Consider the following 26,758-nt stretch of genomic DNA (forward strand, 5'->3'; position numbering starts at 1 on the left):
TTAAGTTTGAATAATAATCTTTATTTCTTTATTAGTTTATTTGTAAAAGGTACATTGTAATCCTGAGCTACTGCTTTTATACATTTAGCATCATACAAAGACAGATCATTTACAGTTTGATCATTTACATTTATTGTGCTCCAAAATCCTTATCTGAATATCAATTTGTCCTAGCAGGAACATAGATAATTTAAATTACATGTATCCCTGAAACATCCACATTATTTTACCCATCTGACCCCATTATCTAAATTACTACAGTCATCTAAATCACTCAGGACATTCCTTCCGAATTTAGCAAAAACTTGTTTAAAACTATAAAGATGGGCAGTGCAAGAACTGGTCCCTCAATCCTTTGTGAATACATCATTAGAAAAAACTTTCTGTTTCCGTATTCTCTTGGCAAGTCAGTGCTAAATTGACTAGATGTACTTGATGGAATGGTCCAAGTAATAGTTTACTCATTTTCTTATTACAGCAGTTAATGTGAATAAACAGTGTCTCCCTTTGCAGTGACCAGTGCATAACTCTCCCAAACAGGGAAAATCTGACATGATCAGAGGAAAGTAAGAGGCAACCCATCACCATCTTATTGTCACCTACGTGACACTGAAGTATTACAAAACAAGTCTTATGAAATGCTTCCCTTAGACCCTGTAAAGGAACTTGTACGAATAACTAGAGTTAAGTTCCATAATCCGAGCATGGCTTTTAGGATTTGCCAGTTAAAAAAAACCAAACACCTAAGTCCCAGGATCCTTGAGAAGAAAGCATTTATCCTAACTGAAATCCAATCCTGGATAAATGGAAATTTAATTGAACTACCAAAATAGCATCTCTCGACCTGAAAAATCTCAAAGCATACAGTGTTTACAAATGTCTCTCTTGCAACAGTGTCAGTCTTTTAAAGTACACTCACAACTTCCATTTCCTGAATAAGGTCACTATGATCTTAGGCAACAGATACAGTAAGCAGCTCAAGCAAAATGCTTATTGCTTAGGTTTTAAAGCAAGCCACTTCAGTATGATTTTAGTTAAAACATTAAGTACAAATGTGAAGCTACTGTAGAAACACTTATAAACACTCTTGCTTTTGAATTCTTACTGTTCATCTAGAAAAATGGCAGACGGATTTTAACATAACAAAGGAAATGTAAAACTTAATACTGTCTGTTGAAATAAAATTCAACACCTATAAAGACAGAGTTATGAACATGTAAACACAGCTTTAGTATTCAGAGCTAGGGAATCTAGCAGCAAAACAAACTATTTGCATATTATGTAGTGCAATGAACATTTGTTCTTAGAGACCCCCAGTCTTAAAACTACTTTGAACAGAATGGAATCCTTACAGGCAAGGTTTTAAAAGTGTCCAAGATGTAATATCCAGAATTACTAGATGTTCATCCACTATAATCTAACAATTTCTCTACGCAAAACTGTGCTCTGGATAACTGACTTTGATGGCTCCCCAGTAGCAGGCTCGAATGAGGCAGATTAAACCTAAGAGATAAGCAACAGCCCAAGAAACATATGTCGCGTGAAATCGCCTGGCGAAATCTTGTGTACCAACCTAAAAAGAGAAAACAAAAGTGTCAAACATACAGCACTACCTGCTCTTCAGGGAAGAGCAAATTATATTAAGGAGAAGCATTTTGGCACCTTTTTTACTCTGATAAGATAAATCAGATATTTTATTAACTTAATTTTACACAATCATAGGATAATTGAGCTTGGAAGGGACATCAGGAGGTCTGTAGTGCCAACTTCATGATCACAGCAGGGTCAACTCTAAGGTCAGAACAAGTCGCTCAGGGTTTTAACCCAGCTGGGTCCCAGAAAACTCCAAGGATGAAGGCTACGCAAGCCTCCGGGCACAGCTCATGCAGAAACGTTTTCATCATTTTCAAGCTCAGTAAGGTTGTCAAAAAAAAAATTAAAAAGAAATCTCTCTCTCACTGTTTTTGTTTCTGGTTGTCACTGTTTTTATTAGGGAAAATCCTTCATAACTCATTTAAGCTCACACACAAAAAATTATTCAGGTTATAGCACAAGTTAGAGGTATAATGAGAATCACACATATGAATTCAGCTGCAGGTATTTCCTCATACGTACTTTTCTGGGACTGCTGGGTAGAAAGTTGGCTATAGTAACCAGTACCAGATACTTCAGAGCCAAGCAAGCCAGACAGTTTTCTGAGTAACAACGTGAGCCTCTTAATTTGTAAATAGCTTATTATCTGGTTTTACTCCTTATAGCTTGTACAAATTATAAAGGCATACATGTTTCTAACTTTTGTTATCCTATTCCCCTCCACTGCAGTGGAACTTACATTCCTGCCTATAGAGCAATATGTATTTCTGGAAATCTGGAAGTTTTGAGAGCCCTAGCAAGAGCAAGATGTTCCAGTATTTCTAGAGTGAAGTAAAACCATTTTTCATAAAACTGAAGTTTTTAGAGAGATGAAGAGGCAAATTTAACATCAGGAAGAACAGACTCTCAAAGTGCCAGAGCATTTTTTTTTAGGAATGTTTTATTTTCTGGCTAACTCAGATGATTAAGTCTATGGTTTTAACAGAGATGACAAAAACCACAAACTTAGGAGGTTTTACCCAAATGCTGGGAAAAGAAGAGCTGGTGGACCAAGGGAGCTACTTTGTACACGCACAACCTTGCACACAGTTGCACGTATATCATAGTACATCACTTACAGTTAATCCAACTCCAATGAAGATGCATATCATTCCAATTGTAATATATGCACAGCAGCGCCTCCGCGGCAGTGCACTTCCAACAGAAGAACTGTTAGGAAATAAATGGTATTTTAAATTAAAAAAAAAAACAAACAAAAAAACAAACCACCACACAAAACCCCATACATAAATAGTAACTGTTCAGTCTAAATGGGGCCTAAGGAGAACGGCAGTACACATACACCATCTTAAGCTTATGAAGTTCTAGGCAAAGTTTACAATTATACCAAGCAGTAAAAGACAGAGTCCACATGTTTAAAGGGGAACTATTGGTGAAGATTATCTAGTATCTAAAAATCTAGATGCTGACAACAAAGAGTGGTGCCACACCTACGGTTTAAGTGTGTCTACCTCCCATATCCACAGTGCACCCAGATAAGTTATCTTGAACAGCCTTTGGATTGCAAAACCCAAGCTTGCTTTGCAGCTTCTATGTAGGTTCTAAGACAGCCTTTAGACTTTTAATACATCAATACATGGCTTTAACACTGCATCTAGGTAACCAGAAATCACTTCTACCACCCCTAAATGTCATTAACAATAACCTGCACTATTTCCTGGAATAGCTCACTCAGTACTGTTGAGTGGCTGAACACTACCCCATCTCTTGAAGATAAAAAACCTAAAGCATTTTAGTCACAAAAAATTTTTACTGTTCTACATTTCCAAAGACTGAAATTCTTTAGACATGTTTAAGTCAGTTTTAGTAACTTCAAAAACATGACAAGTTCTTTTTACTTCCCAATTTTCTTTTAGAATTCTACCACAAGTTACATGAGCTGCACAAAGCACTGCTGACAACCAATGTAAATAAATCCCCTGGAAGTTCTGTCACTCATCATCTAGACTATGAACTCCAAGACAGACAGCTTTGTCTCTACCTGCTGTGTTAAACTAACTATTACACTGCTTCAGTCAAACGGAATACAAAATACAAATAAAACATTACATTCTTTACTACAGGTTAGAAAAATTATTCCAGAAGCTCAACATTGTTTACCAAACGCATCCTGAGCCACACATTTGCAATTACATTCAGCTATACTAATGAGGAAAATGGGAACATGATTTAATTCCATTAAAACACAATGAACACGTAGGTCCATTGAAAGGACTAGAGAGGCAGAGATGCTTTCACAAAACATGCCATCCGTCTTAGAGGTAGTTTTGAAGCATCCTGAAACATGCTATCATTAGTTAAGGACTTCATCCCATTCTGGGAGATCAACATGCCTTTGGAAATACTGTGATGCTTGTACTCGTGTTCAAAGATGCAAGGGAAAGTCATTTTCATTTCATGATAGTTCAACATATTCAAGATAAATGTATAACAGAAGAAAGAACTGCTGAACTGTTGAAGCAGCACCTCTGTCTTATGACTGACCAAATTTCTGGCTCCAGTTAATTAATCACATAGTAAGGCCTCATATGCTTAGCATGTGACTAGAATTTTTTAACTATTCATCTTAGAAAGCCTTCAAATAGATTGGTTTAAGCAGCTTTACTCCAATATTATTTCTTTACCAGGAATTTCTAAAATGCTTCAAGGAAAAAAAAAACAAACCACCAAAACACAGTCCTCAAGCTAACATGCACATGCTGAGCTTCATCTCGCAAGGCAAGGATTGAATACAGTGACCACTCACAAGCCATCTGTTACACATTTTCAGAAGAAGAAGAAAAGTCCCAAAACTGTTCTGCTCATTAATTTCCCAGGGGAAATTACTTCTTGCCAAAAGCCTCATCAATACACATTTGGAATGTGATTGGGAGGTGTGCAGGGTGTAATTAAGATGGTAGAATTCCCAATTGGGGAAATAATGGTATCTTAACACCCTCTCACACTCTCTCACGCACTCCCCGAAAGCCACCCTAAATACTTCTACTGCCATTCTAGAAGAGGGATATGCTGTCTGATTCCAAGTTATATGAGGAAAAAAAAACAAACAAAACTGAAGTTTTATAAAAGGGGACATGGAGGAGAAGTCTCCAAAAGCTGACCCGATGAGCACTGAGCTTGCCGAACTGACCTTAGTTTCCTTCCTTTGCAGGATTTCCTGGCTATGTACTCAGAAAGTTAATTCTATTACAGAGCTAGATACATTAAGATAAGCTGGTAGAAACATCATGTTCAATATACCTAAAATACGCATGACATTTACTGCACTGTGTATTTCACACAGAGACAAAGTTCATTTTGGGAAAGAGTCTTTCGCTTTCAGAGCTGTCTGACTTATGATCTTGTTTTTGTAATCATAATATTGCAGGTGCTGTGTGTATTTTCCATCTGTATTTCTCTCGGGCTCTGTCCCCTCTTATCCAGTGAGAAAGGCTTGGGGAGAAACCATCACCTCAAATACCACAAAAAAGGAAATGTAAAGAATGTCTTAATTTAATTTTAACTGCCTTTTTCTTTCCACAGAAAGCAAAGATGAAATAAATCTGTTAAGTTCCTATGGTCACATAACAGACCCGGGAATATTTAGCAATCCCAATAAATCACAATTTATTTTTCATCTCCCAACAATGATATTAGCCACTGGACCCCTCTAAATAGTGAGGTTTCCCTCTACCCACGCCAAATTACACGTTAAAAACCCAAACTAACTTTGAATAAAGAAAGCTGAAACCCTACCTCAAAACCTACCAACTGCAGCAACTTTGACTGGCACATTCAGAAATATTAAAACTGGGGTCAAAAGGACATTTTTAAATCACAGAAGCAGCTGTTTCCATTGTGGGACTAATGAGGGTGAAGTCTCTACAAAGCTATCCAGAAGGCAGAGGTTCTTCCTTTCTGAGCTGCTGCTAAGGAAGCAAAGGCACCTGCCACACCTTTGGGCAGCAGCAGCAGATATAAAAGACACCAAAGTCAATTTAGCATCAGGTAGTAATTAGGAGAGGGGAAAACCACCACAAAGGACAGAGTCTATTAAAGGAGTGCCAAAGGAAAGAATGCAGGGTCTCTTGTGCTCCAAATAATAGGACTTATGGCCAGGATTTCAGATATGCTTTTCGAAGGGTTTTTAAGAGGAAGATCAAAATGCCAGTATTTTGAAAGTGAATAGCACTGCTGAAACTAGCCTGCACAGTAGTGACGTGGTTCCAACATCCCTCTCTTTCCTAAAGGTTGTGCAGACTTTATGGGGCAAAAGTGTTATAAGCTCAATAGGATTCATCATTTTGTCAGCTCTTAAAAAGAAAAATAAGTAGGTTTTAAAGGGAAAAAAATAGATTTGGCATTCTGAAATAAAAACTTGTACCATTCAGTTCTCTTTCTTGTAAATGAATTCATGATCCTGAAGTTTCTACATCATTTAATATAGAGCTTGGGAAAGAGAGCAGCAGACAAAAACCAGCTCCTGCTTCTTCTCCATCATTAAATGAGAAAAATACCAGAAGCCCTCCTTAAACCTCTCACTCTTTTGGGAAACAGGCTGATATACATCTGGTATTTTGTATTCTAAAACACAAAAGAACACTAAAACAGTGAAAGAAACAGTTTCTCCCCCATTCCCAGGTGTCATCCTCTACACTATCAAATAAAACTATATTGCAGCAATTTCCTCATTTTTTGTCCCAACGCAGTAGATAACATGCAACTAAGGGCCTATGTCAGGCAGAACCACTATGCATCAGCAGGGCTTCTGCAAACACCTTACCTATACTGACATGACCAGGTTTGTAGTCCGTTTCCAAAGAGATCGGGTCATTTACCAAGTAAGTGATTTTATTCTCTGCATCACAACAAATTTCTTCTATTTCCAAAGTTATTGTGAAAAAAAAAGTGACTCAGGAGGGAGGGGTGTGGACAGGACATGTGTTGACAACACAGACAAAAAAAAAAAAAGTAATAATAAAAAGATAATACATTTGTGACCACAACGGTGGCAGGCAGATGGGGTTAAAAAGAAATAAGAAACCCAAGATCCTGTTTCTCCCAACATCCAGATATGAAAGGTTCCTTTGTTTACATAGTCTGAGGCACGATTGCTTTATTTTCACTGAGCATTGTTTCCTTATTGACCTTTTCGTGTAATAACTCTTAACCTCCCCTGCAGTTTTATAAGGCATTCTTAATATTAAGATCTAGTCTTCATCAACCAAACAGGTGGTTACAAACAAGCTTTTTGCAGCGATTCACTGCACTTTTAAAAACATTTGAAACAAAATCATGAAAGTTATTTGAGAATCTAAAAGTCTCATCAGATGTCATCTTCCTACTGTTGCAGTGATTCAAGGTGCCTTTTGCCTCAGTCTACAGTATCCTTTTTTCAGTGACAATCACCAACTGAGTCAACAAAAGGAATGAATAGTTTTGCATCTGACTAGTCAGATACTCATGAAAGAAGTTTTGCATTAATAAGCTGAAATAAAGAACCTCACATTCCCTTCTGACTACTTGGCTACAGGTACCACAACGTCTGACAAAAGGCTGATAGAAAACAGCAGGCCACTGCAGTTACTTATTCCATCATCAAGACTCAAAGCTCTGCCCTGCCTATGCTGTGCCCTAAATCCATGCATTAGAAATGTTTGTGCTGCTGGAAGTGCAGAACTCCTGACCATCGCGTATCAAACACAGGAAGACACCAAGCAACTCATTCAAAGCTAAATTACAATATTCCATAGTTTGCATCCTCAGCCCAAGGTCAGAAATGCCTATTCGTTAAAATTTGTTTTGTATTCTCCATCTCACTTGCCACTCAAGCTGTAATTTTCACAAACTGCACAGCAGAGATGCTCTGGTTTTATTACATACAGATAGCATGCTTTGCACTTTATACACAAAAATATTAAGAAATCCTTAGAATCCAGCTGGATTTTAAAATACAAGCAACACAAAGCAACAGAAGGCAGACCAAAAGATCACGTGGTATGACTTTTGGACTTTTGCTTGGAGGGCTTTTTTTTTGTTATTGTTGCAGTTGTTTTTTTTGTTGTTGTTATTTTTAAGCAAATAATTTTGTATGTAAGGAGAGTCAAGAAAAAAAGCTGAGGTCAACTATCAAGCATGACATGATAAAATATAAAACATAATTGCAATTAGTTTAAAAACAAACCAACCAAACCACAAAATACCAACCCCTCCCCCCAGGACTGAAAAGACTGAATGCAATTACAGTCAGTTAAAAAATCCCTGCAAAGCAACATCTCATCAAATCCCTGCAAAGCAAGATCTCATCAAGACCATGAGTTTATTTGACGTACGCAAACTAGAACATAGCCACTACTTCCCACCCGATCAGTTACACTCCTGAGGTTAAACGTACCACTAGACTGACTTCTCTATCAAACACTCCAGTAAAATATTTCAATGACTGTTGAAGGCCAGGCCATGCCAACATCTACAGTGCATTTATCCTAAGCTTTCTGCTTCCCCAAGGAACCTGCTAGTTTTCCTACAACATGCAACACAGCTGTGGTTCTCCACTGCCAGGGGAAAACATATTTGCTTCTTTAACTGGAAGTCACACTTGCCTATCAAAGACAAATATTTAAATAAATCAGCAGGACAAAAGAAGTAATATTTTTAAGTCTTATTTCACACCCTGTGGTTGAGATTCCATACAAATTTAAAGTATGTTAGTAGTGTAGCTTTTAACAACACTTCAAACTAAGTATTCCCAACCTCAGATAAGAAAGGCCAAATACTCAAAAAAAAAAAGCCCCAAACAAAAACCAAAACATAAAAAACTCTTACAGCTCTTGTATTCTAATTTTAATTCTTCTTATTGATGTAATAGCAAATGAGTAGACAAGTTATTCCACAGTAATTCATAAACGTTAAACAAGCTAATGCATTAAGATGCTTAACACAAGTTAGTTGTTGAGTTTATGAAATCAGTAAAATGTCTTTCAAATTAAGACAAGATTATTTCCTTTCCTCCTTTTACAATAAGGCAATTTAAGTTCTGCATTTAAACATAACATCTGATTAACTGCATGAAGTGGTAAAATTTCAAGGATGCAAGTTGTTCATTTTAGCAACCCATTCCTGTCTACTGTTAGCAGCTTATTTTTGCCTCTAGCAATCCAATCAGAGCATTTTAATAAATGCAGGTTGGACTTCTCAAAGTTACTGATTTGTGCTTACAGAGTGGAGAATTCATGTCCACATAACATGCTCTTTAGCCTTGAATTCAGATAAGCACAGCAAAATAATCAGCACGGCAGACACATTTTACCTCAGACTTGTATGGAAGAAACATTGGCAACTTATTCAACAGTTCATTTACGTAACCTTGCTTTCAGAGAACTTACATTTTTTTGCAGTGTGGGCATTTTGCTAGTGTGTTAAACCTCAGCTCCATCCACTGTAAAAAAAAAAAATAAAAAGGTTGAAAAACTGGCTTGAGAAAAGCGTTTGTTGTACTTCATGCTAAATGTCACTGTGAAAACATTTTGCTTCTCAGGCTTTCTTTGACTTGTTTCTTGCTTTCTTCCATAAATGGGATGCCCTTTTGTCAATGGCAAGAGGATTGGGATTTCCATGTGAAAATTTCCCATGACTTGCCTTAGTATTACAGGATTCGCTTGATGTAATGTGGTTTCATCCACAGGCACAGTATGGGCAACATGATAATATTAATACAGATTTTTCTCTTACTTCCACGACTATGAATATACCCTGAATCAAAATAAATGTGTTTTCTTTGGCACAATTACAGAGATGCATTTTCCCATCTTTCCGCAACCCTTGCATCATTTGTGAAAACCAAGTTAAGTGTGCACAGAAAGATTAGCTAAAGAATATTTTAGAAAGTAGATGTCTTGATAAGTTTTGTATCAATAAAACAGAGAACACTATTGGCTGTTTACAAGATATTTTAAAAAGGCGATATATAAAATTATACATGGTATGGTCATAACCTTCCACACACAGACTAAAACATACCTGAGAAACAGCCTTAGTGAAAGTAATGCCTAGAATTACCTCAACCAGAGGATATACAGTCATATGCTCATTTAAAACCAGTTTTTGTTAAATTTCATTCTGTGAAAATAAAAGTATTAAACAAGCATTTTAAACATTTGCCTTGAACAAAGGGATAAGATTATTGTTCTTCGCTCTGTAAACAGTTATATTGTAGTTGCAGCGCTCTTCTGCTGCCTTTCTCAGCTGGAGGTAGTTAGGACAGCTTCCTGGTTAAATATCATTCTTCTCTCTCCTCCCCTCTTAATTTATGCAAAAGTCACACTGTAAGTTACTAGAAGGGGAAGGAGCTACAGCACAGACCACCAGTGCCTCCATTTGGATCCTCCTTATCTCTGTGAGAAACCAGAAGTCTGTCTACTGCAGTGAATAGTGGTGGTGTAACAGCTACAAACACAAATCAAAATGAGAGCCCATGTGTGTACGGAAAACAGGACCCAGCTACAGCACAGCATCATCTAAACACTGAGAAGAAATTTATTATTTTACGTGCAAAGAAAGAGGATGTGGCTTGTAATGCCTTGCCAGTGTGAGCAGGTTTTGCTGTGAGCAAGGTTCTGATCTGTATCATTTAGGATGCATTTTCCTGCCTCTTGAAGGTCTCCCTCAGTTTTATTTACTTCTAACGGGGCTAATTCTCCACTAAGAAGAAATCCATCATTTTTTTTCCCCAGTACTGAAGCATCCAATTACAATACCAGTTACATAGTTGTTCTTTAAAATTTATTTGTTTACAAAGACTTGGCCAAATTGATTTAGTGTAGTTGTATTTTATCCCTTAATAAAATGAAAGCTGTTGTAATATTCCCCACCTGAGCAATGCGTTTTTGGAGCATTAATTTGACTTCCACATTCCTACCAGAAGAGCAAATTAGCTATTTGCCTGCATCCCTGACAAAAACTACTCAGTTTCGCTTAGTTCTACACAGCAAAAGTGGGATAAGGTGCAGTTGTCAGTACCAGGGATGGAGACGGGCCTCTCCAGAGCTGTTCTTTCAGCTTTTTAAACTGCAATTCCAGAAATAGAAGCAAATCTAAATCCAGGACTTACATTTTGTGCATTTGTAATTCAACTTCAGTCCTGTATACTAGTTTTATTCCAAAGTAGGCAACCCCATTTCAAGAGTTACACATTAATGATCTTTCTAGAGTTTTATTTATTTTTAGATTTCTGATTACTAGCCATAATTATTAATGGATACAAACTCAAATGCAATTGAGCTCCAAATTTTGATGGAAAAAAAAACCATAATCTGTTTTCATTGAGAGTTACCTGGAAATAACAGAAGCACTAACTGTTATGAGGCCTTCTGCACCCACCAGAAATATTTGCAGAAAAAAAGCAAAAATGCGACAAGACATTCAAAGTACAAGAATTCAGACCACATTAGCACAGTAGCGAAAGGTTATTTTCATGCACATTCTAATTATTGGAGTTTTGATGGGTTTAACGAGCAGTTTAAATCATGCTTAAAGCTGGTATTTTTACTCCTATTCCAAGAGTGCTTTAAAGTAACTAACTAAGCTTGTTTCATGTTGTTAAGAAAACAGTTATGTGAAATTTAGCTCCCTGCCAACAATAAAAACTGTGTTATTCCCATTGAAACAATACAATAAGCAATAGCCCAAATCCCTGGTTAGATGTAATGAAACAGATGAGGATTTCAGAAAACTCTTAAATGTTTCAACTGTGGCCAAAACAAGATATCCATCAAGGAATTTACTAGGAGAGTATGTCAAACTTTCTTCCTTCTGAGTCTAAAATAGCTCTCAATGCATCAATACAAGACAGGAGGGAAAGGCCATATATACATACACATCCCTACATACAGCTGCTTCTGCCAAAAACTCTCCCCAGGTCCTTTGAGAAAACAAAATACTTCTGCAGATTAAAACATTTCTTAGTTTTCTAAAGAATTTAAAGGGTTTTCTATTCAATTATTTTAGAAGAAATACTTTGCATATCTGATTAGTTTTAAACAAAATTGCCAGACCACAACTGACAAACCACAGTGCTTAGCCTACAGCCTGTGGCTTACATAGCTTGTTCCTGGCTTCTTGTCCTCGAGGGTCTCCCTGAAAGCAGGATGGCAGCAGGGGCATGGCGGGGCAGGGGCGGACAGGGACACCCCTCCCCTGCCTGCCACCATTTCCAAAGGCAACTCAGCCTCTGACAGCCACAAATCATCACAGGCAGAGGCCCCTGGGAGAAGGGCTGGAGGAATGACTTCCTGCTGGCAGGAACAGTAACTCAGCCACAGCCCAACTCCAGAAGCTCTCAAAAAAGTCCAAACCAGATCAGACTGCAATTCAGCAGGACAGTTAAACTCTCATCCTGCCCTCCCTTTCTATTCTATTACTTTTTTCACTTGTCTGAACTCCAAATCTGCCAGAAACAGTGGAAACTTTAACACAGAAAAGACTCCTATCAGGTTAGCCAAAGAACAAAAAATAATCTGATGAACAAAATGTGAATAACTAGTGATAGTTCAGCTACAGTATCAGTTCAGTATTAAGTCACTCTCCCAGCTGAGGCAAAGAAACTTTAAGGCACTCCATAGCATGGAGCACGCTTTTAATAATTTATAAAAAAAACTCCCCACATGAAGAGGCAGGGAAAGCACAGCACATACTTATGCTTTCTTATGGAAAAAAAAAAAACTAAAACAAACAAACAAATTCTTGGAAAGGTGGTGAATAAGTCGATACTCTTAAAAGACACAGAACAAGCATGTGACAACTTCACTTTTGCATCCCAGGGATCCTACCTTTGCTTGTCCATTTTATTTATTTTTTAACTGCCAAGTAAAGTAAAGGAGATACCTTACTGAGTTGCTGAGAGATGAATCTAGCATTACATATTTGCTTTACTATGTGGGGATATCAAAGGGCAGAAATACCCTCACAGAAGCGGAGTTTCCAGGCTAGCTAAAGCACTTCTATTTTTTGCTTCTCTGCACACTCTCAAACTCAAGCAATTTCCTGATTCTTCTTAACTAACAAATTTATTTTCAGAATCTCAAACTTAGTAACAGAAAAAGGCAGAAGCAAAAGAGTGATGGGAACGCTATATAAAGTGAGAAAAAAGGGTTTGTTTCTTGATAACTCAGCATAAAAGAACACAAGCTTCACATTTCTAATGGTTTTGAGGGTTTCTTTTCAATGTACCAAAGTGGTAAATTGGTCTTACTGGCAGACAGGACTATGAAGTTCAAAATGATGCAGTTACCTAAAGCAACCATCAGATCTGTGGGATTGAGTACACCCTCAGCAAGTTTGCTGATGACACCAAGCTGTGCAGCGTGGTCGACACGCTGGAGGGAAGGGATGCCATCCAGAGGGACCTTGACAGGCTTGAGAAGTGGGCCCGTGTGAACTGCATGAAGTTCAACAGGGCCAAGTGCAAGGTCCTGCATGTGGGTCAGAGCGATCCCAAGCACAAATACAGGCTGGCCAGAGAATGGATTGAGAGCAGCCCTGAGGAGAAGGACTTGGAGGTGATGGTTGACGAGAAGCTGAACATGAGCCGACAGTGTGCTCTTGCAGCCTAGAAGGCCAACCATATCCTGGGCTGCATCAAAATCAGCGTGGCCAGCAGGTCGAGTGAGGTGATTCTGCCCCTCTACTCTGCTCTCGTGAAACCCCACCTGGAGTACTGCGTCCAGCTCTGGGGCCCCCAACATAAGAAGGACACAGAGCTGTTGAAGCGAGTCCAGAGGAGGGCCAGGAAGATGATGAGAGGGCTGGAGCACCTCTCCTATGAGGAAAGGCTGAGAGAGTTGGGACGACTCAGCCTGAAGAAGAGAAGGCTCTGGTGAGACCTCATAGCAGCCTTCCAGTACCTGAAGGGGGCCTACAGGAAAGTGGGAGAGGGGCTTTTTACAAGGGCGTGTAATGATAGGACAAGGGGGAACAGTTTTAAACTGAAAGAGGGTAGATTTAGATTAGATATTAGGAAGAAATTCTTTCCTGTGAGGGTGGTGAGACACTGCAACAGGTTGCCCAGAGAAGTTGTGGATGCCCCCTCCCTGGCAGTGTTCAAGGCCAGGTTGGATGGGGCTTTGAGCAACCTGGTCTAGAGGAAAGGTATCCCTGCCCGTGGCAGGGGGGTTGGAACTAGGTGATCTTTAAGGTCCCTTCCAACTCAAACCATTCTATGATTCTATGATCTGAAGTCACATGCACAAATTCCAAATTAGAAAACTTAGGCTTTGAAGGCATAATCTAGTAGTTATGGTCAAAACCAGCCTTTATGGGTTTGGATTTTTTTCCCTTATGTTCACCTAAAGAAGTTCATAGTGTAAACTACAGAATTAATTTGGGCTGCGCTTATTTTAAAAAATTTAATCACACAGTGGAGATGATCTTTGGTGTTAAGAGACCACATTAAAACTTAATACTGTAACTCTTCTACAGCACTGCTTTTGCCTGTGCAGTTTCAAAGCTGTGCTAAAAAACATAACTGCATTACAAAATTAAATTATGACTCTGTATCAAACTACAATGTTCATACAGGTACTTAACAGTTTGTAATATGCTACTATATTTAAAAAAAAACCTAAAAGGCAACCTTTAATAAGAGATTCCTGGTTTAGAATATGTACTTGAGACAGCCTTTTTCTTCCGTAGATCCAATAGTTTTCTTTTAGTAACATTATTCTATATAGCATATAATGTTCTTACTAGTTAAGGTCATACAGAGACCTGCATTTTAAAAAAAGCAAACAGAAAGCCCACTCCAGTTATCTCCAGTTACAGACTACTGTTCTTCAGCAATGGTTATAGTAGGAATATATTTTTTAATACATAGACAGAATTAGTAGACAGAGTATTTCTCAAGCATCTCTCTAATGGCTTCTCAGATACTACATTACTTGTAAATTCATAATCAAATCTCTAGTTCCCCTTTATGGAAAAAGAAGTCTAAGAGCCATCTCCTGCTCCCTGCATTCATCATGTACTATAGTAGTTAAGCCATTATTGCGCACCTCACTGATCCATAAACCTGAAGTAAAGATTTGAAGGAATAAGTCTATTCCATTATAGAGGCCATCACAAGCAAACCCTTTTCTCACTGCTGACACAAGCCAACATGGACTGCCGTCCCCTAAGCTTCCTTTTTCCCTTCACAAAATGCACTTGAGTATTCTCTGGCCTTTATGTCTCTTACGATCCTTTGTTTCAGGAACATAACACCACTCTGGTGACTATGCAGGTCCTTCAGCTGTACCGCTTATCTTAGCCATTTCCCATAACTCACAAACCTGACAAACATTCTAGCACTGCTAGATGATGAAGCTAAAGCTAACTTACTTGTGTATTGCAGACACTGTCCCTGAACCAAAATTCAATTATGGCAGCCCCTTAACCATGTAAAAGACTGCAAATAGTTCAACAGCAAAAGAGTATTCTTGCATCCCTCCACTTCAAAAACAGGATCAACTTTCAGCCTCACATATAAACCAACATCTCCAGTTCTGTAAAAACTGACAGATATGATAATGGCAAATGCTATAACAAACAGCTTTCAGGGGTCCATACAGCAATAGCAGAACTGGTCTCTTAGCCACTGCAGAATATAACTATCATTGCGAGTCTAAACAGAACCTGGAAGCATAACTTCCTTTTCCAGGACTGTCCACTCTCGTATCACTAAGCAGTAAGACTGACTTTGGGCTTTATCTACGTATGCACAGAAAGACTGTTGAAAATTTTCTTGAAATGCACATGAAGTTAACCAAACACAGACCATATATCCATAGCAATACGAGCACAGAATCTATAGTTCACGAATGATGCCACAGAGTGAGGAAATACATGCTTTAAAAGTGCTTACAACAAATAGCTTGAGAGATAGCATAGCAAGGTGAGAAGAATAATCTGGTGCTTTACTTACAAGGAACGTATTTCCACAGTGCCCACATACCACTCTAGTTCCATCTGGTTGAACTGGCAAGGCAGGCTGAGCTGGCTGCTCTTCTGGGATCAGCATTACTGGACCAAGAGTAATGATGCGTCTACTGTGTTAAGAACATTAGATGTACATGTAATTAAGCTAGCAAAAGAGAAGGACGATGCATTTAAGCAATTAGCTCAGTCACTACCAAATATTTTACACTTTTAAACTATAATCTGCTTCTTAAACACATGATGCACCCAGTTCTGGTCTCTCTCCAAAGTGTTTTCCTTTTCAGTTTTGAAAACATTCTCTTTCACTATAAGATCAGCCATGCAAGCCAGAACCCCGTAGAGATCAAAGACTTGCCATCATATGGCAGAAACACTCCTCAGGAAAATGAAATCTTAATATCCAGGCTGAGCAAGCCCATGAATTGGAATGTACATACCCATGTGAAACATGTAGAAAGAGTAAGGACTCTTCCATAACCTAGTTCTCCCTTCCCAAGTCAGATACTCCACCTTCCCACACTACTGACAACCATGTCAATACAAGCAGCATGTCCACATTGGTACAGTAAAAATTCCATTCAACTTGAGCAGACTAAAAAAGAAAACCACTCCAGGTTGACTAAATGCAATCAATTTACTTTAAAAGACAGTTTGCAAGTATTTGCTTTTACGTTCAATGTGTTTCCAATTTAATTATACAATTTGTCTGTCCAAAATGACAGTACCCAAATTAACCAGCTCAAAGCAGAATGAGGATCAGTCGTCTTAGCATGAAAAAAGTGAAGGGAAAAATTAAAGCATTATTGAAATTGCACTGCATCTCTCTTCATATACAACCAAAATTGTATTCTGGATGGCCTCCCTTCAATCTGGAGCCTTCCATTTAGGGCATACTCCCAACTCTCTCATTCAAAGTACTGCAATTTTGCTCATCTTCTAGTAAGACAAATACATAGGTTATCTTAGGGAAACTGCTGAGATACATGCTTTTGAGATTATTTTAATAAAATTCAGGAGTTTCTGATTCAGCTTGGTTACCACCCATACGATGTATTACAACTGAAGTATCCCATGAACATTTTTTCACTCTGAGAAAGTATCTGGAATGTTTTGAAGTTTTCCCCAACACTGTGTTAAGAAAAAAAAAAAAAAAAAATCCCCCCAGGTCTCAAACTATGTTTCAAAACTAGAACAGCCAAAAGACTTGTGACTAGGGCACTTGATGTGGTAGAGCTTCCATTCAAGTATCTGCAGACCTAGCCTTCATCTCAATTATTTCCCCTGTTAGAGCTGCACCACTTACAATCAAACTATTCCTACTTCAGTGGGATCTTTAACACCCTAAGACCAACGGTAAGAACATTCACTATAGCGTTTCTTTTATAACAAATGTGTAAAATAAAGCCCAGAGCCAAGAGGAGACTGAAAACTCAGCATAAGAAAGAATGGAGGATAGGACTGAAGCCAACCTACTGCTCCCTCTTCTGTTTCATTCTGAAGTCCCTACTCTGAACTAGGCAAAGTGAGCAATCTGAGTGTTTACAATAATTAAGTTTGCAAGAAGTTCTAAACGCTAAGTCCCAGAAACAAGAATGGATTTTCTTCTCCATTGTTCTTTATGCCATTTGTTCCTTATAAAAGAGCTAAAATGGGAAACACACATTTGAGACTACCACTAAATACAAGAAAAAATGTTTTCCTCTTTAAAGTCAATCTTACAAAAAATTAAAAAATTGACACTACCACAACCTGTCTCTGCAGTAATTCAGTAATGCTCTGTAAGTGTCCATGTACAGAGGCCCAGGCTTGAACCTCTTTTAGTTTTAAACAATCAACAAAAAGAGCACCTTTGCTTTAAAGAAACCTATCTCAAGGCACTTCCACAGTTTTTTATTCTTACCAGTTTGGTCTTGGACAGCCTATTTTCCGAGACGTATCCTTACAGATAAGGAGACAATTACATTGACATCTAACATACTTCTTCCCTGAAGGAGGGTTTTTGATTGGCTAAACAGGAACAAAAAAAAAAAAAAACCACACCAGAGAACACACATCAGAAGTCATAGCAATTCACTTTTTTCCTCATAACAGTATGACAAAGCAGAACAACTTCAGTGACAACGTCTTGCTAACAGAGAAATACAGTTCCTCTTATAGGAAACTTCAGAGTCAAGACAAAATCAGTTTTCTCTCTCTGCCCAGAGAAAGAAGTGAAAATTTCCTGACTAGAACAAACAAGAGATTCTGCAAACTAACGGAAAAACCATTCATATTTTAGCAATGAAGAATTCGAGACCTCAGTTTAGTTATTTTTTTAAAATGTGAGCTTAAGTAGTGGTATATTTTTGAAAAAACACTTAAAACATCAAGCAAGCCCCCTTGTCTGATACAATGGCTTTATTCAACAGTGAAAGGGCCACAGTCTGGCTCTCAGTCACTAAGAGAACATGTAGACATTGCTGAACTGTAAGTTATTTTAAACTGTACTGAAATTATCTTTCTGCAGCCTGGGAGTCAAGCTTCTGAGTCCCTTTCACACAGCAAATCACAAGCCTCAAAAGCTGCAAGATACTTTCTTTGGCCTGAAACATTATAGATTGGTAGGAAAAGTAAGTATTAATGGCAGGTTCTCTACTCTCTCTTTTAACAGAAAAACCCCACGTTTTCCTACAGATTTAAGGCTTCCTGTTTTCTGAACATAATTTAAAGTTCTTTTCATAAAATAAATCCAATCCAGTGTTTTTCATGCAAAAGCCCCCAGCAGCTGTGAAATGCTGCAGTATCAGATCCTGAAACTAAAACTGTCAGGAAGGGAAAAAAAGAGAAGCAGGAGGCCAAATGCTGAAGACTTGAATTAAGAAAAGGGGAGGAGGAGCAAAGAGGTCTGTGATCACTGAAACAGAACCTACAATTTCTGCATTTCAAAGTTGTTGTGTTGTGGTTTGTTAGCAAGTTAACAAATTGAATAGTATTGCAGGAGGCAAGCGCACATCCAGTGGAGGTGTGGGTTAGTTACTTTGTTTCTTCCATTCTTAAAATCATTCAATGCTTAATTTCTCTTCATCCCATCAAAAACAGTTTCACTCTTCTTTACAGAAGAGTAATTACTTAAACCACACCTTTACTTCTTGTCCTCTGCCTTAGAAAGAAAGATCCTTCGCAGCCTCATCAACAGCACAAAGATTGATTCTAGTTGCTTATGGCCATCCTTGTGCCAGCAACCCTTGAACTTGTACACTAGCTACACTAGCAGCCAGCTGCGCTGACAGGTCCTTTGCAGGGGTGGCAGAAAGGGACTCACCCTTTGTAGGTGAGGACATGAATTCTACCAACAATGTACTTCAACCTCCCCCCACTTCCCTCCACCAAAAGAAAATGCTAAAAATCCATTTTACCGTAGCTTCATTGCAAACTGTGCACTTAACAACATGTTGGTGTAGCTTGCCATCCAAATTGATTAGTGACTGGCACACGCGGCAGTTTATTACAGGAACACCGCTGGCATCTGGGCTTGCAATGGCAGTATATGGAGGAGGAAGCTCTGCTGTAAGAGATCAGGAAATCTCAGTTGAAAAACCAAATGGGTTCCTAAAACACAGTCAGCAAAGATAGTCTCTAACAGTCACAGCCTCAAAAAAAGAAGAAAAGTAATAATTTTTTTTTAAAAAAAAAAAAAAAAATCAAAGTTAACGATTATGATAAACATAAGACAAAGGTAAGTTTGCTTTCCCCTTCCCCAGAACTTCTGTGTACCGAACATCAACCGTAGTTGTACATAAAGCATACCAGCAACACAAACACACCGTAAATCACACCAGAAAAGACAAAAGGCTCATCTATGCAACTTCATTTTTAAACGAACTTTTTACGTCTTTAGACAGTGGCGGGGGGGGCGGAACCAAACCCACCCCAGATGACTAGCAACCAGAGACTGGCTTCTGAAGAAAAACAGATGATAAAACAAGACACAGAGCCATAACCAGCATTTACAAACCTCTGGGAAGACTGAAACATAGACAAGTATTTATCATATAATAACAAATACTACAGGTAAAAATGCAGAAGAGTTCTGTTAAGGAAACAGGTCTTGGATGGGAAGTGGCATGAAGTGCTTCTTTGAGTGCAACAACATCAAATTTTTGCTACCTTGAAGAAAAAAGATGAACTGAACCCCCAGAGCTTCTGCTTTTAAGGGTTCCAGATATTTTTGTTGTGCAAGAGCCAAAGCATGGATGCACAAGGAGGTTAAGTCACTTAAGACAGGCTAACACAAGGGAGAATATAGTGGCCTCAGGCCCCCATGGAAGTGCAGATTTCAGCTTCGCCAGTCCTGTGCCCATGACACTCCAGGGAAGAAACACTCTAGATCCTTCTTGGTTTAAGAATTCATGGAATGAAAACAATTAAACACAGCAACCTCTCACGAGCTTACTGCCACAATTATTTGGCATGTAGTAGCACCAGTTTTTACTTCATTGAGAAGTTCAGGGCTCTTCAGGTAAGCAAATATGGAATGGGCATATTTAGTAGTTCATAGTTAACTTTTTTAATACTAATGATTGGAAATTATTAGCCTTGGACTTCAATAAATTATTTCATAATTGCATCCAAGCAGCCAATAAAATATTCAGAGAAGCAATGACAGATCAACCTACTTTCAGTTTACAAACAGGACTGAACAGAGCAGTATCTGCTGGAGGGGTGGCGAGGGAAATCACAGGTTGCTATGAAAGCTGACAAGCCCAAGTATTAAATTTAAGACTATAAGAAAGCACTCCTTCCTGCTGTTTTAGAGTGAATGTCATAAGCTGCAGGGATATAACAAGCCCTGTCTGCCCTTCAGATCCAAAAATCATCATAAACCTTTGAAGCAGCGTTGCTGTTCAGTGCTCGCTCTCTCTCTTTGCTACTTGGCCCACAAACAATCTGGATCCATACTTGATTTTAACTCACAGAGGCAGCGGAGGGAAGGTGGACACCTTGAGGGTCTCAGAATCACATCTAACATATTTGAATTATTTCAGACAATAAACAAAATTGACTTATATGCAACAATGCAGTTCTGAAGTAATCATACAAATTGATGCTCCGTTACTGAAGCAAGTGAATGTCACACCTTCAGCTTTGATATCCTGGTTGCAGAAACCAACATCTGTAAGAAATGCCAGGTAACTTATCAAGCATTCAGATTTTTTCTGTTTCTGAGGAATAACAGTAGCATGCAGTTGAACATTGAGAATAACAATATTTTGCAGTACTGTGATACCCTATTTTCAGTACAAGACTGCCACAGGCAAGAGAGGAGATATTACAAGATATTAACAAAGCCACACACAGTACGAAACCCCAAGCCCCACACATTTTGGCAACTGTAAGCAATCTCAAGCCTACTAAATCACTGCAAAGACCAGGTCTGAGATTCAGATGATGGCAATAGCAGCATCTTAGCTATGAGTGGCAAAGTCAAGGCTGCTGCAAGGGGGGTTTGGCCATAAGCAGGCTGCTTAACCTCTCCTGCAGCAAGCAGCTGACCTGCTTTCTCGCACGAAGAGTAGGTAGCCATAAAAGAAATGGCATGTCCAGCGGACCGAATACCAAACTCTGTCAAGACACCCCTACAGTTCAATCCCAGCGTTGAGGTTGCCTTTCTGAAAGGCAACAATCATGTTACAGAACTTCTTTGCTTTGTCCTCTCCATTTAAAGTGCAACTTCTCAACTCTATCAGCTGGGCGCAGGGTACCTGTACTAAAGAAAGGCAAACAGTATCTTGAAGGGTCCTAGGAAGTAAAAGAAAGACACACACACACTCCCCAGCCTTTCAGCTTTCCACAATCCTGGAAAACTTTAAGAATTGGGAACTATACCCAACTAGACATTTATAATATTCCATACCCTACTTGTAAGTGACAACTCTTAGGATTTTGAAAGTTGGTTAAATGAAGTGTGTGAGCACCTACAGACACCTCCAGCCACCTCTCCAGCCTCATACTGGAGCCACTTGACTTCCAGGTAAGCAGCCTCTCTGTTCCTGTCTTGCTGGCTCAGCAGATTTCAGATAGCAAGTGAATAATGGCTGCTTTCAGAGTGGTGCTGCAGCAAATAACACTTGCTATGGAACAGAAAGCCAGAGGTCTCTTGGCACTGCAACTTTCATGGTTAAAGAAAAAAGTGCATTTGGAAGAGTTCCAAAAAACAAACCAGCAAAAGCCACCAAAATTAAGTTTAAAGAAAGGTATACTGGGGTTGGGGGGGGAAGGGGGGGGTGAGGAAAATAAAGGCATTGTCTCAGAGTTTGCTCCTTATTATCCCTTAATAAAAAGATTGGCAGCTTTCAAAGCATATTAACATATGTACTTTGGTATGACTGCTTTGGGTTTGTTTTTGGTTTTGTTTTTTTTTTGACAGTTTGAATTTCAGGCTAACTATAACATCTAAAACCAGTTCATAAAGGTCCATCACATTGGAAATGACTGGATGGTACGCAAGTTTCACGTACACACCAGAGGTTTCAGGACACATTTAATGAGATACTAAATTTCCTGCTGCTGACATACCAGTTTACAACCATATTATGTTTTTCTTTAAAAAAAAAAAAAAAAATCCATCGGTAATTAGTTCAGCAAGATTAGCAAAGGGCCCTATCAGGCAGTACACCTGACTCTAACCTAGGATTGCCTCCTCACCCCCACAAGAGAGATGCAGTGGAAGATATCACATATTCAACGTTAGAAATTCCTTGTGGTGCTTGTGCACTTTCCTCCCTTGATATTCGAAGGGCAGAAACCACAGGGAGCCACTTGCACCTTACCTGGGTCAAACAGAAACGAGTTTGGTTTGGGGTGAGCACTGAATAACCACCCTACTCCAAGGAGCAGGGCTGATGGTCCCACCTTTGTCTATGTGAAAAATTTCTTAAATGCTGTGCCCTACCTCCACATCGAAAAGATTTTTCTTACTTGCTTCCTTCCACCAATCGTTAGGAACAAACACTGAGCCATTACCAGGATTCAACCCCCCACCAGCTTACACTGGAAAGGGTCAGCTGGGTCTCAGCTGCAGCCTAACAAGGGAAGAGGAGGCTACTTTCAAACCATGGCCTCTCTAATTTAAAGCTCAGGATGACATATTGGGCACAGTAGATAATTACAGGGATAAATCTATTACTGTAAACTCAGGTGGTAGTTTGGAGGGCAAAGGGCTTCTTCCTCCTTCCTCTCTGCAGCTCCACACCACTCAGGTGATGTTAAGCAAGGAAGCTCTGCAGAAAGGGGTTTGGAAGCAAACCCCACCTCCCCAGGAGAATGCTTCTTCGCTCTACATCTAGACTTGTGCTAAGGACATAGATAAAGACTGCCTGTTAGCTAAAAAGGTGGTTTAGCTTGCATAGATCCTTTCACCAAGGATAACTGACAGAGCAAGGAAACTGGAGCTACCCGGTCTATGTCACAGCTCTGCAAAATTGTGATCCACAGATCTTTTTGTAAGTTTTGTAAAGCAGTTTTCAAGTGCTACCTAGTATGCTTGCTTGTGGACCACAGAAGAGATCCTCAACTTGTGAAGATATGTCTGACATTTAAGAAAGCTCTACGGTTCCTCCTCACTTTTGCAAACAAGGCATGTATCTCTAGCACCACACCCCACCACTGCTGCCAAGCTCCTCAACAGGAGTTACAGACATGAACTGAAGGCGCCGCAGGACACAGCTACCAACTGAAATGAGCATTTGGGGTCCAGTTTGTTTCCAGGTCATGAGTTTTACCCTGGATTCAAACAAGAGTCACTGATCCAATGCATTTTCATTACTTTTTAAATCTGTAAAGACCTTCTTAAAAATAGATTGAAAAGTATGCAAAAGTAAGGACTACTAAGAATAAAAACATCAAATATCAGAATTTAAACTAAGAATTTATGGATTTTTTTAAACTATAAAACTTAAGGGATGATGCCAATCCTACACAATCTGACTGAAAAAAAACCCAAAACCAACCCTGTGCTGTTTTTCAGGCTGATATTTGTGCAATTCAAATGAAAGTGAATAGTCAACACCAGCTACAGCACTGACTGAAATACATTTTCATATCAAGGCAAACAGGACTAGCTTTCCATGGGTTTAAATATTATTCAAAACAGACAGATGCTCACTCATAGCATTCTACTTACATACATATGTAATACAACTACACAATTACACAAAAATCCTGAAGAAAGGGCCAACGCAATGGAGGCAGTGAGATCAGGACTGTCATCTTACATTTTAAAGGCTACTGCTAGCAAAGCTACACTAATCTTATCTAGCCTTGATTCCTTCAGCTTTCTCCCCCTTTGCTTTCTGCTCTAAAATGTTTAACTGGAAAAAGAATAATCACAGAATCACAGAATGGTTGGGGTTGGAAGGGACCTCTGGAGATCATCTAGTCCAATCCCCTGCCAAAGCAGGCTCCCCTAGAGCACATTGCACAGGGTCACGTCCAGGTGGGTTTTGAATATCTCCAGAGAAGGAGACTCCACAACCTCCCTGGGCAGCCTGTCCCAGTGCTCTGTCACCCTCAAAGTAAAGAAGTTTTTCCTCATATTCAGATGGAACTTCCCATGTTTCAGTTTGTGCCTGTTGCCCCTTGTCCTGTTGCTGGGCACCACTGAGAAGAGTCTGGTCCCATCCCCTTGACACCCGCCCCTAAGGTATTTGTGAGCATTGATAAGATCCCCCCTCAGTCTGCTCTTCTCCAAGCTGAACAGACCCAGCTCCCTCATCCTCTCCCCATAAGAGAGATGATCCAGCCCTCCGCTGGACTCTCTCCAGTAGTTCCTTGTCTTTCTTGAACTGGGGGGGTCCAGAACTGCACACAGTACTCCAGATGTGGCCTCACCAGGGCCATGTAGAGGGGGAGGATCCATAATCTATTATAGAACTAATAGAAAATAATCTAATTATTTTCTTTTATTAATTTTTATTATTATTTTCTAATAGAAAATAACCTATTAATATATTTTGTAAACCTGATTTATATTTTCTAAGTAAAAATTTTTCACCTACTTACTAAATATTCAGTATTGACCAAGAAGATGATTTTCCTAAGTCTGTTAAAGAAAGTTAATACCATATCATTGAGCCATGATTCTAGATTTGTAACTAGAGTATCTGACTTGCTTTAAAAATAAAGCCAAACCCTGCTATGGCCTTGAAACGTGTTTGCAAGGACATCCTAGGGGTTTTGGACTTCAGTTATCACACTGCACAGGGCCCCTTGCTTATTTAAATTGGGCTGCCAGACCCGGCGCTGACCAGCTGGCATCCCCTGGTTAACGCACTTCGATGGTCACCGGAGGTGAAACAGAGACCTGCGCACTTTATGTCGCCTCTGCGATGCGCCTCTGCCAGCTGCCCCTACCCCACAGCTCACCGCACCGCCTTCAGCCCTTCATAGCGAAGGATCTTTTACTTCATCCTGCTCCCAATTAATGGGGGAACCGCAGTCAAACAATTACGTTACAAGCTCCGACATGAGACTGAGTTATAATAAGCAGACCGGTTCGGGCTTGTTCTGCCACTGCAAATCATTATTTTATTTTTTTCGCTTTTGCAGAGTTCACGCCGGAGCGCGGAGCACGGCGCCGGAGCACGGCCTGCCCGGCCCCGAGCGGCGTTACCTGCTGCTCCCCAGCTCGTCCCCCGCAGCCGGGGCAGGGCGAGGGCTACCCCCGCCGGCGGCTCCCACCCCGGCCCCACCACCTCCCGGCATGGCCCCGCCGTTACCCCCGGCCCCGCCGCCCCCCGCCGACAAAGGCAGGGGAGGTCCCGCGCCGCCGCAACCGGGCGGAGGCGCGGCGTCGCCCCGCGGGCGAAGGGGCCCGGCCCCCCCAGCCCCGAGGGCCGCGCCGAGCCCCTCAGGGCCTGCTCGCTCCGCCCCGCCGCCAGCCCCGCGGTGCCCGGGCCGGCAACCGCCCTCCTACGCGGCACAGCTCCGGAGGCGGCGGCTCGGCGGCGCCGGGCGAGCGCGGAGGGCGGCGGCCGCCTTACCTCGGGGGCTGCTGTCCGGCAAATAGGGCGGAGCGGTCGGGGTGACATTGCCGGACCCGGGCGCGGAGAGCAGGGGGGAGCGCTCGTCCACCCCCTCGGCGGCCATGCCTGCAGCGCGAAGGGCCCTTCCCGCTGCCGGGCTCTCGGCGTGAGGCGGGGAGGCGGCCGGGCCAGCAGCGCCAGGGAAGGGGAAGGAGCGCAGAGGAAGGGGCTGGGAATGAATGGGAGCGGGGCGGGGAGGAAGGGCGGGGGCTGGGCGAGCCGGTCCTGCCTCCTTCCGTCCCCCCGCCACGGGCTAATGAGCGGGGCGGGCCAGGCCTCCTCCGGCGGAGCAGGAGGGGGAGCGCTGCTGCGGCGGGCCGGGCCGGGCCGGGCCGGGCCGCAAAGGCTCCCTGCGGCCTGCCGGCAGCCGCAGCGCCGCCGGAGGAAGGGCCGGGACGGGGATGCGCGGCCCGGCCCGCCCCTCGCTGCCCGGGGGATCCGTGCGGGCTCCCTCCCGCCCTGACCAGCCCCGAGGGGGGACACCCTCAGCCCGCCGGTGATGACCGTAGCACGGAGCGGGTTCAGCAGGAAGGTGTCTGGAGGAGACACATAACAACCTTCTTTTTTCAATAAATTTTTCCCAAAAAAGTGGTTTTTATTTTTTTTTCCTGAAACGCTGTGGTTTTACAATATCAATAGCAGGGAAGTGTTACAGTTTATTTAACTGTTACCAGTCGCCCTTTCCAGGGATCTGAGGATGCAGGCCGGCAGTGAGGGACTCAGCTGGGGCTGCACTCACTGAGGTGTGAAAATGGTGGTAACCCTTAAGGCCATTCTGAACATGAGGAGATAAACCTACCCGTCATCAAATCTGCTGCTCAACCCTTAGTGTCCCTGAGCTCTCTGAGGACATAGGGACTTAATTTGCTTCTGCTAGACAGCCCACTCGGGCACCATCTGGAAGTCTGCAGCAAAGAGGGAAAACAGCCTTCCCTGCTGAATTTTTCAGTCTATACTGAGAGAAGATAGATGTTTGTCACCCGTGTGCCATGTCCATCCATTGTCAGAGATTGCCAGGCTGTGGTAATACCAGAAGATAAGTAGTTAGTTGGTACACAGGTAGACTTCAGTCCTGACTGCCAAGTGCCACCCAGCAT

General features: G+C 40.9%; 1 protein-coding gene across 1 annotated transcript; it reads right to left on the bottom strand.

Moving 5' to 3' along the window:
• On the bottom strand, positions 1–25,802 carry PIP4P2 (phosphatidylinositol-4,5-bisphosphate 4-phosphatase 2). The gene is made up of 7 exons (XM_068396632.1): positions 25,620–25,802; positions 18,996–19,144; positions 17,501–17,607; positions 15,587–15,710; positions 9,018–9,070; positions 2,712–2,802; positions 1–1,573 (listed from the first exon to the last, which is right to left on the bottom strand). Exons 1-7 carry the CDS (start codon positions 25,723–25,725, stop codon positions 1,430–1,432), a joined length of 774 nt encoding a protein of 257 aa, XP_068252733.1. The 5' UTR covers positions 25,726–25,802; the 3' UTR covers positions 1–1,429.
• Between the last annotated feature and the right edge of the window lie 956 nt (positions 25,803–26,758).

Source organism: Nyctibius grandis, chromosome 3 (genome assembly GCF_013368605.1).
Source record: "Nyctibius grandis isolate bNycGra1 chromosome 3, bNycGra1.pri, whole genome shotgun sequence".
NCBI lineage: Eukaryota > Metazoa > Chordata > Aves > Nyctibiiformes > Nyctibiidae > Nyctibius > Nyctibius grandis.

Coding starts and splice junctions, on each gene's coding strand:
- PIP4P2 (XM_068396632.1), bottom strand. CDS start 25,725: ATGGCCGCCGAGGGGGTGGACGAGCGCTCCCCCCTGCTCTCCGCGCCC. Junction 19,145..25,619: donor GCCGGACAGCAGCCCCCGAG/GTAAGGCGGCCG, acceptor GATCTCTTACAG/CAGAGCTTCCTCCTCCATAT. Junction 15,711..17,500: donor GGCTGTCCAAGACCAAACTG/GTAAGAATAAAA, acceptor TTCTTAACACAG/TAGACGCATCATTACTCTTG.